Source organism: Galeopterus variegatus, unplaced genomic scaffold (assembly GCF_000696425.1).
Source record: "Galeopterus variegatus unplaced genomic scaffold, G_variegatus-3.0.2 Scaffold3517, whole genome shotgun sequence".
Taxonomy (NCBI): Eukaryota; Metazoa; Chordata; class Mammalia; order Dermoptera; family Cynocephalidae; genus Galeopterus; species Galeopterus variegatus.
In genome coordinates this window covers 42,315-59,714 of record NW_007729628.1, presented here as the reverse complement: position 1 = coordinate 59,714, position 17,400 = coordinate 42,315, and the positions used below count along the sequence as shown (strand labels likewise).

General features: G+C 33.8%; 1 protein-coding gene across 1 annotated transcript; it reads left to right on the top strand.

The window, feature by feature from the left end:
- Positions 1-2,800: 2,800 nt before the first annotated feature.
- GCLM (glutamate-cysteine ligase, modifier subunit) lies at positions 2,801-16,756 on the top strand. Its single transcript, XM_008585324.1, has 7 exons — positions 2,801-2,830; positions 3,718-3,783; positions 4,332-4,416; positions 7,655-7,714; positions 8,806-9,008; positions 10,135-10,249; positions 13,263-16,756. Exons 1-7 carry the CDS (start codon positions 2,801-2,803, stop codon positions 13,430-13,432), a joined length of 729 nt encoding a protein of 242 aa, XP_008583546.1. The 3' UTR covers positions 13,433-16,756.
- The last annotated feature ends 644 nt before the right edge of the window (positions 16,757-17,400 follow it).

Below are 17,400 nucleotides of genomic sequence, written 5' to 3'. Positions count from 1 at the left end.
GGGCGGCCGGCCGCGCTCGGGGCGCCCGGGGAGGCGCGCACCTGGGCTCCGCCCGCTGGAGGAGGCTGGGGCCGGTATGGGCAATACCTCGAATCCAAACCTACTGCTGGAGGCAGCGCATCTTAAAAACTTAGCAGGTGTGACTGTACACCGAGTGACGCCTCTGCCAGTGCTCCAGGCTGATATCAAAGTTCTCAAACGTATATGGTTCCTCTCCCTGGCAGGGTCGTCGGAGAGGATCAGGGCTTAGCTCCGTCCCTCTCCCGGTCTCTTGCTCCCCTCCTCCGCCCTGTCCAGTTAAAAGAATATTTCAGAGACTAGCCTTTGGTGGATTCACATGAAATAGTATTTCCAATACGCTTAAATTTTAGAATGTTGACATTAGTCTCTCGCTGTGAGGCAAATGACTAAGTACTCAAATTCAGCTTTGGAATTCGGTGTGTATCTTTCTTGCTGGAAATTAATGTCTCATTTTATTTGCCTAAATAATCACTAGTTGTAGGTGGCAGGGATTAATCTGGAATTATACTTATTTGTTGCTGGCCATTCGTGAATGGATAGTCACCTAGTTCAAAGTTAATTGCTGAGATATATTGGTAGTATGGGACAATTTTAGTATTTAAAAAATAATAAAGTAAACAAACCTTTAAGTTTAGGAGCTATGTGACTTTGGGAAAGTTACATACCCTTTCTGAGTCTGTTTACATAGCTTTAAAGTTGGGTAATAATACCTTTCTCATCAGGTTTTGGTGAGAATTAAGACATAATGTATGAAAACGCTGACCATACAAGCATTTATCTCCCTATCATTTGGCTCCATCAGAAAGATAAAACAAATCTTGATTAAAAGAAAAAAAAATTTCCTGAACTATGTCATACTATGTTATCAGCTGTGTTCCTGGACCGTTTCTGCTCCTTTACATGAGGTGAGTACATGGCCTGCCTCGGAGTATGTGCTGGACCTGTGCCCAGGCCTTCTATTAGGAGTCAGTGTCCATCAAGAGATGAGAAGCTTTCGTTGTAACTTTAATAGGAATGGGAATCTGTACCATATTCTGCCTTCAAGTTCCAGCTCAGTTCATATGCATTGTTCTGTTTAAACCACCAACTTTGACTGTTTCCCCTAAAGATAAGTATTTCTGTGTTTGGTACATAGACCAATACTGATGGTGATGGTTCAGTACAGCATTTTGCATATATTGATATTATTGGGTGAAATTTTACCTCTCATCTTGCTACAACACACTCTAAAGTAGTGGCTTTCGGAGTTTTTGATTGCAAACAGAAAGAAGAGCATTTTACTTTGCAGTCAGCTCATAGTTTTATATATATCATAGTTACATTTACAGATGTATCTCATGTATAGATATACATATACGCACCATGTATAGATATATATCATAGTTACATATATATCAATATGTTTGAAACAAAGGTTACACAAAGAGATATTAAACTTTATTATATACTGTGTATTTTGGGTTTTTTTCTATCCTATTTTAATTTTTAAAAATTTCATTTCTCAATGCAACAATGACTCACACCCATGGTTCAAAAAACATTGTTCAAAAATTAATTCTGGTTTGTAGTGTTTTATTTACGGTGCTTCATAAGAGTAGGACAAAATTAAAGAAACTAGAAAACATTTGAGCAAAACTTGAGAAGGTCTCTTCTGGTTCTCACATTTTTTGATTCTGTGACCTCTGTTCAGATTTTTTTATTCACTGGAATTTAATGAAATCAAATATTGTTTTTGAAGTGGATCATTATAGGACTGGACTGATTTGCCCAGTTCTTTGTTGTAAGGTGTTTGACCAGTGGTATTTTTTAAACTCATACAATTTCAGAGCTAATGATACACTAAATTGCAGTGAAACTTACCTTCAGTGATGTGTGTATGATAAGAATGAAGGGAGCAGAGAACAAAAAAGAACAACGTTAATCGGTCGATCCAGATAATTTACAAGATTAAAAATCATAGGCTTGTGATATTCACTGCATTTCCCATGTAATTGTAACATCTGTTCTGTGATTTGTCCAGACATTTTGCAGAATCCAACATTAATCAAAGAAATGATTTCAAGAAGGGGGTGAATACTCTGAAAATATACTTCTCTTTCTGAATTGAGAAATTCATCAGGATAGCCTTAAGTATGCAAATAAGTCATCCTTCCAGAGAAAAATTTCTTAGAATTCTGCCATGACTTGAGCCAAAGCACTTCTGGTAGAATTATTAATCTCTAGTTGGTCCTGCTGCCTCAACTTTTACTAATTTTGAAAGAATATTGATTTATAATTCTATCTGGAATGATTATCAACTAATTTTCATCTATTAACTAAAGCTTAATCATAAATATACTTTGCATAAAGATACAGACCTTATAACTTGAATTCAAGTAGGTTATTGTGGGGTAGCACATAAATTATTGTTGTGGAATACAAATCTTAACATAGGTGGCTCTGTGCTCTTAAATTGATAAACCGGTTGTCCTTTGTAAGGTATAAGCGGTAAAGTGCTTGTATCAGTTTTTATCCTAAGTAATCATAGTTCAGATAATGAGTTCAAAAGTTTAGTCTCTGTTGTTGCTATTAGGAAACTGCTTTAATTCAGAGGCTTGCTTCTAGTTACAAATTTCCTTTTTTCATTGATTGCCCAGAGAATGCAAAGCACTGTGCCCTTGTTTATCTATAAGGCAGTGATTTCAAACTGCTGGTATTGGCCCATAACTGGTCATAAATCAGTTTAGTGAGTCATGGAGCAGTATTTTTATTAATGATAGAGTAGCAGCCATCATAGCGCATGGCGGGTAGTGAGCATAAATATCATTTTGTGAGTTTTTTGTTTTATTTTATACACACACACACACACAAACACAAAATGTTGCTCACTATGTGAATGTATGTCTTACCCTGGACCACTGTCAAGTTTGAAATACATTGACATAACAGATATAAAGATAAACACTTTAGTGAATTTACTACATACCATAATGTTGGTGTAAAAAATTTTTTTTGTTTTATTTAAGAAAACATTGAAGACAAGTTGGAGATGTACTTGTGTTAGGAAATGACTTATGGACTCTCATTGTCCAAGTTGACTTCTGCAAGATATGTCTGTCCTGGTCGTTCTCAGACTTTAGAGTACATAGTGATCACTTGGGATGCTTGTTGAAATGAAAGTTCTAGCTGCTCTTGGAGAGTGATTCAGCAGGTCTATCAGGAGTCTTAATTTTTAATAAACACTACAGGTGAATCTGATGTAGAAATTCTTCTGGCCACACTTACTCTTTATCATTTGTCTTTGAGGAATGTAGCATAGTGGTTAATGCAAATTCTTGTCAGGCAGCCTGGGCTTAAATCCAAGTTTCTCCATTTATAAACCTTATTCTTGAAAAAGTTTTTTGTTTCTCCAAGAATGCTTTTATGTCTCAAAAGTTTAATTAAATTTTCATTGGTACAGAAACACTTTAAATAATTAGACTGTTGCTTTAAGTCAAGAAAGTTTGCGAAATAAGAGTAGGATAAAACAGGTCTGAATTTACATCAAAGGAAACAAAAACCCTGTAGAATTAAAATTTGGGTTTGTGTGGTATTTCTTATTGATCTTTTCTTATCTTTTTTCCTGCTTAGCTTATCAAACTATTACGTTCTTACTGTAGAAGTACACAAAAGCAATTAGAGCTTGATTAACAGTTTCAAATTGCATTCCTTTTGCAGCTTCGAGATTGCATCCAAAAAACCTTGAATGAGTGGAGTTCCCAAATCAGCCCAGATTTGGTCAGGGTAAGTGAAATGTGAATGCAGAAATCATGCAAGTTAAAAGGAAAGTGAAATAAGCAGGAAGATAATTTCTATCAGAGAAAAAAACTAAATCCCCTTGCAGGTGGGAGAGTTCGATGACATTAAAATTCAAAAAAAAAATTAAAAGTAGAAAAAAAAAAGTTTATGATTAATATAGAAAAATTTTAACATGTCATTATCCACAATGGATAATAATTATTATTTTTCATTGGTTTCTTTTAAAAGTAAATTATCTACTCTGCTAGTGGTTCCAACTCCTTATATACCCCTCCCCTTGCTTGTTTATTTTTTAATTTTTAATTTTTTGATCATGTATCTCTCTGAATACCTCATCAAAAAGAGGTACTTTTTCCCAGAAAATAGACACACATACACTTAGCTTTTAGGGCTTTATAACTGTTGCACCTTCTAGACCTTAGGTTAAGAATCCTGTCTTAAGGGTTTTCTGCTTCTAAGGGATAATAGACATTTTCTAATTAATCGGAAACATTAATTTTATATTTATTGTAAATACCGTGTGTTTATTACAGGAGTTTCCAGATGTCTTGGAATGCACTGTATCTCATGCAGTAGAAAAGATAAATCCTGATGAAAGAGAAGAAATGAAAGTTTCTGGTAAAATCCAGCCTTTATAATTTGTTTTGTTACACAGTGGAAGTGATAGTAAGGTTTTGTCAGGCATGGGAATAAACTTCTCTTTGCTTCTGGTAATGAGTGACTCAGTCACTAAGTGTAGGAAATATAAGGATTCTTTTTTAACATAATTTTAGTGTTATCTCTAAGAGGGAGTTATAGAAGGTCAGTGCTGGCCACTTCAGTGGAGTCAGAGTAGAACATCAACTTGCTGTTCTTCATGATGTCATGTCATGTAATTTGTGTGTTAGACTTCAGAGCAGTAGAAAGCTTAAGGTAGAGGAAATGGAAGGGATGAAGCTCTCCCTTCCTGGTAGGATTCTGGTAAGTAATGACTGAGGTCACCCAGGAGTGTAGAAAGAAGTCTGGGCAACAAGTTACGTAGATAGAAAGAAAATGTATATCACACCCTTTCAACAAATGTAGTGAGTGACTGCTACATTCCAGAAACTGTACTAGGCTCAAGGAATACAAAAATGAAAAGAGGCTCTGCTCTTAACCTCAGCTCACAGTCAGCATAGCAGTCATTAAAGGCTTGAGCTTGACTAGATTAAATTCCTAGGTGTGCAGATTACTGGCTAGTATAACCTTGGGCTAACAAAGTATTTAACCTCTCTGAGCCTCAGTTTCTTCATCTATAAAATGGAGGTGCACCTGTTACACAGGCTTTCTTTGTAAGTTAGATGAAATAACAAAAGAAGCACTTAGCACAGTGCTTGCCACAAAGTAAGTGCTAGGTTACTATTATTTGTTACCATGTTGTATTGTTATGGTTGTTGCTAATTATCACTGTTATTAAGATGGACATGTAAGATGAGATAGGGCATTGTCTTTTGACTTTAATAATAACTACAATTTATTGAGTCTTGCTTTGTGCTAGGCACTGTACTTGACACTTTATGGTCATATTTCCTCATAATAATTCTCAAAACAATCCTGCAGGATAGGTGTGTTATCCCCCAATGCACTAGTGACATTAAATAACTTGAAAGTTGTCATACAGCCAGTAAGTGGTTGAACCAGGAGTCCATCCAAGTATGCCAGCCTCCAAAACACATTTCTTTCTCTTAACTTCACATTGCTGTTTGTGTTGGAAAGGAAGTAAAAGCAGCAATCTCTTTGTGGTTAATTGTAATTCAGCATGATGTAGATCCATCTTGGATCTCTTACAAGATTTTCCTCAGTTCCTGTAGAGCTTGAGGTTTTTGGTAGGTATCAAAATTCTCCCCATATGAAGTCTTCCCTTTTCTATTTATCTAAAAATGCCTCATCTTTCAGCGAGAGGAGGCTATTTCAGATGGTACAGATTTATGACAGAGGAATAGTGGCGGGGAATGTTTTCATAGAGTGTAATAATGGGAGCTGAAGTTGGACCAAAGTGGTGAATATTGACTCTCATCTGGTGGAGCTGTGATGGCTTTCCAATAGGGGAATAACATAAGGAAAGCAATGTTTTGGGAAGATTATCTAGCAGTAGAAAGGAAGGGATAAATATTACAAATATGTACAAGAAAGTTTGTTGTATATGTTTAATGTCAGGCACTTTACATGGGATATTTCATTAGCCCTTTTTCTCTCCATTCCCCTTTCTGATTTTTTTTTCTTGCTCTCCTATTACTATGCTTGTTTGTTTATTGAGTAAATTTAGATTTTTGAACTGTGAGTTTACATAAAGTAAATATGTACATATAAAATTAAGTTTAAATCAAGCCAAAGCCTCAATCTTATAAATACAAAAAACTACTCAACTTTCCCGATAACCAAAAAATTCCAATTAGTGTGGTCCTGGGCAGGTATATATTGCACCTACTAAATTAAAACAAAGTTGTTTTTTTTTTTTTAAACAATGGCCTTCTATATTGTTAGGAGAGCAGCTCTTAACTTGGTGGTCTGGTAAAATGGTACATATCTTCTATAAAGTAGTTGTACGTAAATAAAATAGAATGGGCTGGCCCCGTGGCGCACTCGGGAGAGTGCAGCGTTGGGAGCGCAGCGGCACTCCCGCCACGGGTTCGGATCCTATATAGGAATGGCCGGTGCGCTTACTGGCTGAGCGCGGTGTGGGCGACACCACACCAAGGGTTGCGATCCCCTTACTGGTCATGAAAAAGACAAAAAAAATTAAATTAAATTAAAAAATAAAAAATAAAATAAAATAGAACAAGACTCATAAAAAAGGTCATATCCTTTGACTCATAATCACATTTCTAACAATTCATCCTTGGGAAAAGATTCAATATAAAGTTGAACAAAAGGTTACCAAGATGTTTTGTTTTAGCGTTATATGCAATAACAGAAAACTGGAAATACTGTGATATTTACTAAAAATGTTCAGTAAGCAATAACTCATTTAGTAAATTATACCTTATCAACATTACAGAATAATGTTCAACCATTAAAAAATGAGTATGTAAAATTATACACTAAAAACACAATACACAAAAATCTAAATAGTAATTGCTTTGGGTTATGAGACTGTTGGCAATTCTTTTTGGTCTTTCTACTGTTAAAGGTTTTCCTCATTTCTAGAATAAGCATATTACTCTTATAATAAAATTTGAGATAACTAAATACTACATAGAAATATATAAAAAATATTTATTACATAAAGGTAACCCAAACAGAAGTAGGAAAAAAACTTATATCCTGCTTAATGTGACCAAAAACTGGAAGGTAATGTCTAAAAATGAAAATGATCGTATTGGGAAGGTGGGATAGATTTTTTTTTTTTTTCCATTCTCATTACATCACTTTTAATTTAGTCTTTTCCTGTAGGTTTTAGTTTATTGGAGAAAGTATATAACATATTCTGTTAATCTTTAATTCATAAAAATATAGATTTCAAGTAATTTAAGCTTCTGTATTTCTCTGATCTGCCTTCTAATAAGTGGGAAATTAATGCTTTTTTATTTTGACAAACAAATATTTGTTGGCAACTAGCATATATCTTGAAAATTACAATGGAAATACACTTCTGTGTTTTAAAATAAAAACTACAAGGATACTTCAAAAAGTTTGTGAAAAAATGGAATTAAAAGATAATACAAATCTTTCCATGAAGTTTTTGAAGACTCCTCATATCTATAAAATTACGTGACTAGGGAAGGAAAAATAATTTATTTAGGATTATCTGTCATCTTAGTATTGTAGCAGTGTTAATATTATGTAGTAAAATGTGTATCCAGATGTAGTAATCAGTATTGTTTTCTTTGTTACCCAGCAAAACTGTTCATTGTAGGATCAAACTCGTCATCATCAACTAAAAATGCAGTTGACATGGGTAAGCAAAATTTTAACTTTTTCTCTTAATAGTGGACTTTAAATTAGTGTGGGTGAATTAGTTATAACTTGTGTTCTGGTCCAGGTAAAAAAGAAAATGAGCTGATTCCAATTTTACCTTTTAAAGTTGAGTCATATTTTTGTTTTTTGTTTAGTGGCTGGCCAGAACAGAGATCTGAACCTGTGACCTTGGTGTTATAGGGCTGTGGTGCTGTAACTATTTAGCTAACTGGCCAGCCCTAGAGTCAGATTTTGATATAAAAGAGGAATGTAAAAGATGTAACATGATTAAATGTTAGCTATATTTTGGGGGATAGAAGTTTTCCTGGATCATACTCTTAGCCCTTGTAGTACTATAGATGAAATATCAAAAACAATAACAGAAAAACACAGAATATCTGTTTTCAGTACTTGGTTTATTGTGATATCAGTTATTCAGTACTTTTTCTTTTAAAGCATTCTTCTAGTATTTATGTTAAACTTAAATAATATGCTCTTTAATAAAACTGTAGAATGGTCATTTAAAATATTTTAAATATTTTTAATGTTAATATAATCTTTAATTATTTTTATAGAAATTAAGAAATTATCTACCTCTATAAATATAGATTAATACCATAAATTCAGTTTTTCAGAGTTTCAAGTTTATTCTTTGCTGTGACTACCAGTTACAGAATATTAGGTCAGAATTCTTGTGATCATACATATGAGATACTAGTAAACAAGTGGAACCAGAGAAAAACATGTTTTTGAAAATAAGGAAGCTACCAAAAAATCCTAGTGCCTAGGAAACAAGAAGGAAGCCTGTTCCGCAGAAAGAAGAGCCAGTAGTATAGCTGTGAGCTCCCTTGGAAGAAGGCAGGTCAGAGAAACCCACATGTCTGTCACACAGAGAAAGTAGTGAATGGGTACTTGTACATTTTTAAGAGGTGGAAGTGTTCTTAATGAAAGGTACATTATAAAATAATCTGTTATATAGAAAACTAGTGAACAATATAGACAGAACTCAGTAGGATACTTTGAGGACGTTAGAAATACTTGTTTTTATTATGTAACAAACATTTATCCTCTTTTTGTTTTCTTTTCCATTAGCCTGTTCAGTCCTTGGAGTTGCACAGCTGGATTCTGTGATCATTGCTTCACCTCCTGTTGAAGACGGAGTTAATCTTTCCTTGGAGCATTTACAGCCTTACTGGGAAGAGTTAGAAAACTTAGTTCAGAGCAAAAAGATTGTTGCTATAGGTACCTCTGATCTAGACAAAACACAGTTGGAACAGCTGTATCAGTGGGCACAGGTAAAGGATGGCTAGATCCTGAGCTCTCGGGGAGGAACCTGCCTTTTTCAGTCTTTGCTGCATACTGTTGCACATCATGCATGTAGTCAGCACTCACTGTGGGGTGACTATTCCAAATATAGGAGTTTTGAGGCAGACTTTATCTAAAGCATTAGGGTTTTTGTTTTTCTTGGGTTTTTTTTTTTTTAAATGTATGCCTAATTGAACAGAATATTAATCCCATTTAACAAAAACACTAAAAAATATGTGTTGGAGCATTCATAGCCAAATGAATTAAGGCTGTTTTCTTCAGTTTTACATATCTGAGGAAAATATCATATTTTTCTTTAGGTACTATTAAGAGCATGGCTATTAATTTCCCAAGTAAAGAATATTATATATACTTCGTAATTTAAAGATGTATAAGACTCTTAGTTCATACAGCTTGATATGGAGTGGGTGTCATAAATTAATCCCCCCACTCTGATCTAATGCCCTAGAAAATTGTTAGGGGATTTACTTATTTGTATTTTACATTTACTCTCTGTGTTTTTCTTTATGCCTTTTACTTCATCCTCAGCCTTCTCTGTTTCAGAGCTTTCAGAGTTTCTTATGTTGCCCCTTCTTCCTTTGACTTGGCGATAGCCAGATTGTGGCCAAGAAACTTCTGGAAAGACTTGGATACAGAATGTGCATAGAAATAAACCAGTGCAGTTGGTGGACATTATCTGTTCTTCTCTTTCAAAATGTGTCTGATTAATAGCCATATTTTATATTTTAACATTAAATGTACTTGTATTTGATCTCCTACCTTGAAGACATTCATACTGTGGCTGAAACCATCACTCTTAGAATCATGTTTGTTTCTGAGGTAGATGTATTAGATTGGAGACTTATAATATTGTAGTGTTATATTGGCTTTTTCCTCCTCCTAGAGCTATTTTTCCTTTCTCTGTTACCATTAACATGGGTTAGAAAAGCATAAATTGATAGAGATATTCATGTAAAAGTATTTTATAAACTTTAAGCACTATAGAATATGATTTTTTTGTATGTTCTAAAATTAAGTCCTTTTATTGCTTATTGCTTGCTACTTCCTGTATTATTTTTTTTAGTAGAAATGTCATGATTTTATTTTTACTTCTAGGTAAAACCAAATAGTAACCAAGTTAATCTTGCTTCCTGCTGTGTGATGCCACCTGATTTGACTGCATTTGCTAAGCAATTTGACATACAGCTATTGACTCATAATGATCCAAAAGGTAACACTGATATTTTCATTTATAGAGATTGATCATGAACTTTTGTCTTACAAAAAGCTACCTATTGAAATTTAGCTTTAAGCATATGCAGTGAGAAATGTACAATGTTCTTATTTGGAACTGTTCTTAATGAGTAGTTCAAAACATATGACTTTATTTTCAAAAAGCTTTATTTTGGCGCAACACCGAGGGTTGCGATCCCGTTGCCGGTCCCGGTCCGGTACGGGCGCGACACTGAGGGTTGCGATCCGTTGCCGGTCACGAAAAAAGACAAAAAAAGGGGGGGAAAAAAAAAAGCTTTATTTTTATCTTTGTACCAATGGTGACAAAAATGAAGGGGTCATTTCCTGACCATCTGGTTTGTTGAAGTTTACAAATATTAAACTACACAGAAAAGATGTCTTAAGACATTCTAAATAGTAATATATAGCCGTGTATCTTAATGACGGGGATACATTCTGAGAAATGCATTGTTATTTTTTGCAGTGATTTTGTCATTGTGCAAACATCATAGAGTTACTTACATAAATCTAGATGGTATAGCCTACTACACACCTAGGCTACATGGTATAGCCTATGGCTCCTATGCTGCAAGCCTGTACAGCATCTTACTGTACTGAATACCATAGGCAATTGTAATACAATGGTAAGTATTTGTGTGTCTAAACATAGAAAAGATACAGTAAAAATATGATATTATAATCCATATATAATGCAGTTTGCTTTGACCGAAACGTTGTTATGCAGTATGTTACTATATAATCTTATCTAGTACAGCGAAGATTGGACCAAAGGGCCACTTAATTAAAGAGGATAAATATTTGAAAAAAAGAGTCAGATATAATTTAATTTGAAACTTAATAAGCATCTTAGGATAAGTAACTGACTAGGTATTTTATTAATCATTAATATCAAGACAGATGTGTTTGGTGTTAATCAGAAACATTTGATTAGTGAGAATGATTTGTCTACCTTCTGTAGAATAATTTTTTTATCAACATTTTATAAGGTAACTAGAAAGGCTGGGAAGAGAATGTTTAACATAACTTGCAAAGATAAATGTTTTATTAGTTCAGTTAGTTATAGTGTGGTGCTGATAACATCAAGGTCCAGGGTTTGATCCCTGTACCAGCCAGCCACCAAAAAAGAAAAATGTTTTATGTATATACTAAGTATTTTTGGTGTTCATGAGAAATTTTTGGTTTTAAGTGAGAAATGTCTTGTGAAAGTTTTAAATCTCCATGGTGTCTATATGGTTGGTTCTGATCCCAGTGGAATCTTTCTATATTGATTGAGTCATTCAACAGACATTTGAGCACCTAGTATGTGCCAGGCATTGTTCTTGGTACTAGAGATAAAGGATTAAGTCAGACAAATCCCAACCCTTGTGGGATTTATATTATAATGGGAGAAGACAGACAAAATAAATATTATATATGATAAGTGGTAGTATATGCTGTGAAAAAAGTTGGCTGAGGTAGTAAGAGTGTCCAGGTTAGGAGCTGTTTTATATGAGGTGGTCAGGGAGGCTTCTCTGCTAAGGTAATGTTAATCAGAAACCTGCAAGAAGGGAGCAAGCCATGTGGCTATCTGGAAGTAGAGTGTTCAGGGAACAGGGAGCAGCTGGTTCAGAGGCCCCAATGTGTGAATGTGCTTGAGGTTTTCAGGATACAGTAAGGAGGCCAGTGTGGCCAGAGAAAAGGTACTGAGGAGGGCAGTTGGTAGTAGAGGGCCTGGATATAAACTTGGAATGCGACAATAATTAGTTAATCAAAGAAACACAAATTAAAAGATAACCATTGGCAAAGGTTTTTTAATGATTGCTGGTACTAACGAGGATATGATAAGATTGGCACCCTCACATTATCAACTGCTAGTAGAAGTGTAAAGTACAGCCTTTCTGGAAAGCAGTTGGCAATATACCATATATCAGGCCTTAAGAATGTACTTGTACTTTGGCCCTTCATTCCATAGCCAGGCATGCCTTTTAAGGATGTTCATAATAGTATTATTCTTATTAGCAAAATATTAAGAAAAACCTAAATGTTTTTGGCCAATAATAAAGAAATGCACAGATTATGGTATGTATATAATATAGTATTTGGGGAATTATTAAAAATGTTTTCATAGAATATTTAATTCATGGGAGAATATTCACAATATAAGTGGAAAGGTAAGTAAATTAAGTTGTAACTGCAGTATGATTTCCAGTTTTGTAAGATATGTAGATACGTAGACTGTCATGCACCACATGTTTTGGTTGTCAGCAAGCTACATATACAACAGTGGTCCCATAAGATTATAATACTGTATTTCTACTGTACTTTTTCTTTGTTTAGATACACAAATACTGTTGTGTTACAGTTGCCTATGGTATTCAGTACAGTAGCTTGCTGTACAGGTTTATAGCCTAGGAGCCATAAGCTATACCATGTAGCCTAGATGTGTGGTAGGCTATACCATCTAGGTTTGTGTAAGTACACCTTATCGTGCTTGCACAACAGAATCACCTAACAGTTTCTCTGGATATATCCCAGTCATTAAGCAACGCATGACTGTATACAGGTATAAGGTATGGATATATATATTGAGATATACACACACACAGAGAAAAAAAGTTGTAAGGAAATATGTGACAGTGGAAATGGTGTGTTATCTCCAGTTAATCAGATTATGAGTGACTGGTTTTTTTTTTTTTTTTCTTATTTATGCTTTTCTGTATTTTGCCTGGCTGTATATTAGAATTACTTAGAAGTCCTTTTAAAAATACAAATGTCCAGGCTCCACTCATTAGAAATTAGGCATTAAGTAGGCTGGGGTACAGGTTTAGATACTTTTTAAAGAACTACCTATGTGTTTCTGATATTCTGCTTCAGATTCATAGCACATATGAAAGATAAGCATATTTTGTATTCAGCTTTGAGGTGTTTCTTTTGATGAGCTTACGTACATAATAAAGTGCTTTTGTTTTTGAATTTAACACTTTGGGGTTTTGTTTGCTCTGTTGTTTTAGAGCTGCTTTCTGAAGCGAGTTTCCAAGAAGCTCTTCAGGATAGCATCCCTGACATTCAAGCACACGAGTGGGTGCCACTGTGGCTACTGCGGTATTCAGTCATTGTGAAAAGTAGAGGAATTATCAAATCAAAAGGTTACATTTTACAGGCTAAAAGAAGGGGTTCTTAACTACAACTTAGGATCATAACCTACTGACCTGTATTTTCCTTGAATATAAGATAAAATTGAAAAGTGTAAAAATCCAGTTATGCCTGTAAATGGTGTCATTGAGGCAGATATTTTTTAGTTATATTTGACAGTATGTTGTCTGTCAAGTTTGGGATACTTCTCTTGCCTCCATATCAATCCACTCACATGAACCACTGTATTGTTTTCATTAAACTATTGTTTTCTAATTGAAATTGTCTATAAAATACTTGCAATATATTTTTCCTTTATTTTTATGACTAATAGAAATCAAGAAAATTTGTTGTTAGATATATTTTGGCCTGGGCATCAGGGTAATGTATATACATACTTTTTATTTCCAAAAAAATTCATTAATTGCTTCTTACTCTATAGTATAACTAAGCAATTTAATTACAATTGTTAAAACTGAAATACTAGAAGATTTTTTTCCTGTCATTAATAAAATAATTATATCTCAGAGTAACTGGAGTAGCTGGAATTTACTGGTAGTATAAATAAAATTCATTCTTCAGTACATGAATGGAAATTTAAAATTTTTATGTGTCCTTGCTTATAGTTTAGCCATAAAGACAAACCAACGTAAATCTGAAAAGGAGACTAGAGCTTTGAAATTATTGTTTGGGGGTTTTATAAAAGCAACTACTATCACCTCCAGATTCGTTTTAATTCTCAACCATCCTTAGAATATTGCTACTCATTCAAGAACATTCAGTAAGTATTAAGCACCTACCTTGAGCTAGGCACTCTGATCTCTGAGGAGAGGAGGGGGCATGGAGCCAGGGATTAAGAATCAGTTCAGTAAGATATGGGATACTTTTTCTCCATTAATAATTGACTAGGAGGGAATAAAAGCCAGAAAAGGGGTGAGAAAAATCTTTAATTCAGGGCCAACATTATCTTTTTATTATTTTTTTGTTTTTGTTTTTGTTTTTTTTGTTATTGGCCAGTATGGGGATCCAAACCCATCACCCTTGGGGTTGTAAGGCTGTGTTCCAACCAACTGAGATAACCAGCCAGCCTAACATTGTCTTTTTAGACAACTTTCTTTAAGATATGGTCTTAACTATTTTGAAACAGAAAAATATAATCAACGTTTTAGAGCTAGAAGAGGCTATAAGTCATTTAGTATAAACCCTCATTGGTTTAAAGACCAGAAAATTGCAAGTAAATAAGCTGTGACCTTTGACACATACTATAGTTCTCCTTAATTCTATAAATTTGTATCTGTAACCCAAATAGTTTCAAAAATTCTTTAAAAATCTCTTGTATCTCAATATTTTTAAACCATGGGTCTATGTAAAACTAATTTTGCTCAAGTTTTCTCAATTTAGGGAAAAGAGCTATGGTCCAGATTCAAAATAAATACAGTAGACCCTTTTCCTCAGTAGTATTTTGTGGTTTACTGATGGTGTAATTTGATTATAATTATAATGTGGAAAAAAAATTATAATGTGAAATCATCTGATTTACCTGCTACCTTGTTTAGACTTTGAGCTTCTTAAAGACATCTAGCCTTTATAATAATTGTATGTAATGTTATTAAATATATATAGTTAACTTTTAAGTTTGGAAATGTATATTTTCTCATATACCATAAGTCCTTAAACAAATGCTGATTTTATTTTAAATCTATACAGTGAATTGGCCACCAAGATATTTTAAGAGAGAACTTTAATATCACATTTATTGATTTTTAAAACCCTGGGCTTATAAAAATGGATTGTTTGAAGGATTATTTTGAAAATGGGGGTAAAAACTTAATGTTGCTAATATATCTAAACTTCTGAAGCTTTTTTGTGATCTCTCCTCACTCCCCATTCTTAACAAAGAAAGAAGATTATAGATTCATTTTTGTGAAGGGGATCATGTGTGGAATTTTTAAGTGGGTTTTTTGGTTCCACCTCTGTTCCCTGAATTTGTTATTGAATAGCCTTTTTTAAAAAATTATTTTTTTTCCAATTCAGAAGTATATTTTGGGGTACAAAGAAACAGTTTAATACCACAAGGAAGCAAATAAGCAAATACAGAACATAGCATGCCTATAAGAAAACTGACCCTGTTTAAACAACAAACCAAAGGCATAGGGTAAGCAGTGAAGGAGGCTGCTTAACCAAAATTAAGTCTGAAGAGACATAACCACCAAATGTAACACGTGCACTTTAAGGCTTTATAATTTTCCAAGCTAATGTTCACATCTTTTTTCATGAACTATCAGAATATAGTGAATACTTTTCAAATATTTAAGAATTTAATGTTTAAGAAGCCATAAAATAAAGAGTGGTAATTCTACCAAATAATTGGTTAAAACTGAAAGCTAAGTTTATCAGTAGTGTATATAACAGATATGTTTTCTAGGGAGATGTGAATTCGGTGACCTAAGATAGAAAGAGTTTATATAATTGTTGTTTTCCAGTGAATACAAAAAGAAGCTGTAGCTTGTTATTATACTTCCAGAATACACTGGAGCCTTACTTTAAAACAATGTACTGTAACTTGGAATTTGTCCTGTACTGGGTCTATCTTGAATTTCCATCCAAGAAACTGTAGTCACCAGAAGAACCAAGGTGTCTTATGAAATACATTCACATGATGTAAATTCCAAAGACCACATTATGCCAGTACATTAATAGAGGATCCCTTTAGGGATGGCCAGTGCTAGAACTTGAATCACAATAGATAATAATTTCTCAGTTCTCGAAAAAGATCATTTGGACAGCTATGTGTAAGATAGAAAATAAAGTTATTCTGTTTTGCATGAATGGTTCAGACTTTTCCATATCAGAGCCAAGTAGTAACTAAAATTAGGATCTTGATTCTCAGTGATAAAAGGTCTAAGGCTCATTTAAGTATGTCTCTTTCTGTAAGGTTTCTTTCTACATTTTCCACCCAGTATTTTCAATGTTTGGGAATGTAAGCAATTGATACATTTATTGTATATCGGCTGACAGTTCATCTTTCTGCCAAATGTACATTTAGAGAAATGTGAAGCTGTTTTAATGAGAATTTAAACCATTTGTATTTTCATATTCATATGCACCAACTTATGATTCTGAACCTATTTTTTTCATCATTAACTTCCTAATGTAACAGAATTTGTATCTTGTTTTTTTCCTGTAAAGGTGATAATGGAATATGTTAGTTTTATTTTTGAAAAATATATAACATGATTTTCATTAATATTTTTATAGTTTTCAGAATTAGAAATACACTTACGAAGGGAAAATGTTCTAATCAGATAATTCTACTTTTTCTTATATGTCTGTAGTGGTATACTATAAATAAAAGCAAAATATAAAACATTAACCTAATAATTTTTAACTTTATATCGTGAATTTAACTAAAGTGTGAGTTGCATATTTTCAAATTGCACTGTTTTGATAGTTGGAAGCATCTTGGAGCATTATATTGATTTTGAAATATTTGAACTTAAATTGAGTATGATTTGAAAATAAATTATGAATAATGTTTAAATATTCAAGCCATATAGCTATTCATGCATTCATTCACTTAACAGAAATTTATTGAATGTCTACAACGTGCTAGGCACTGTGCAAGGTGCTGCAGATGGACACAGATGAAAAACAACCCCTGTCTTCAGGAGGCATATCAGGGAGAGAGGGAGATATGTACATGAATAAGGGCAATAAAAGGCTGCATATGTTAATGACAGAAATGGTAAAAAGGAATGGGGGCATGTGGAAGGAAGTGGGGGTGGGTAGCAGGGTAAGGACAAGAAAGCCTTTCCTGAAGAAATTAGCTTTAAAGTACGGTTAGAGGTCAATGCATAGTGAGCATTTGGGGCAGGGGCCCTTGTTTGCCTGGTTTGTAAATATTATGCTTTTATTGAATAATGAAGCAGTTTATATGTAAACTTCATAAACTTGATGAAAACACCTTCTTCAAAGCTTATTCTTATCAGATAAAAAGGAGTGGCTTCATTGAGACAA

Excerpts from the sequence above, each read along its gene's own strand:
- GCLM (XM_008585324.1), top strand. The coding sequence starts at position 2,801 with ATGGCGGGTAGTGAGCATAAATATCATTTT. Across the intron at positions 9,009-10,134 it reads AGCTGTATCAGTGGGCACAG|GTAAAACCAAATAGTAACCA; the intron begins GTAAAGGATGGC and ends TTTTACTTCTAG. Across the intron at positions 10,250-13,262 it reads GACTCATAATGATCCAAAAG|AGCTGCTTTCTGAAGCGAGT; the intron begins GTAACACTGATA and ends CTGTTGTTTTAG.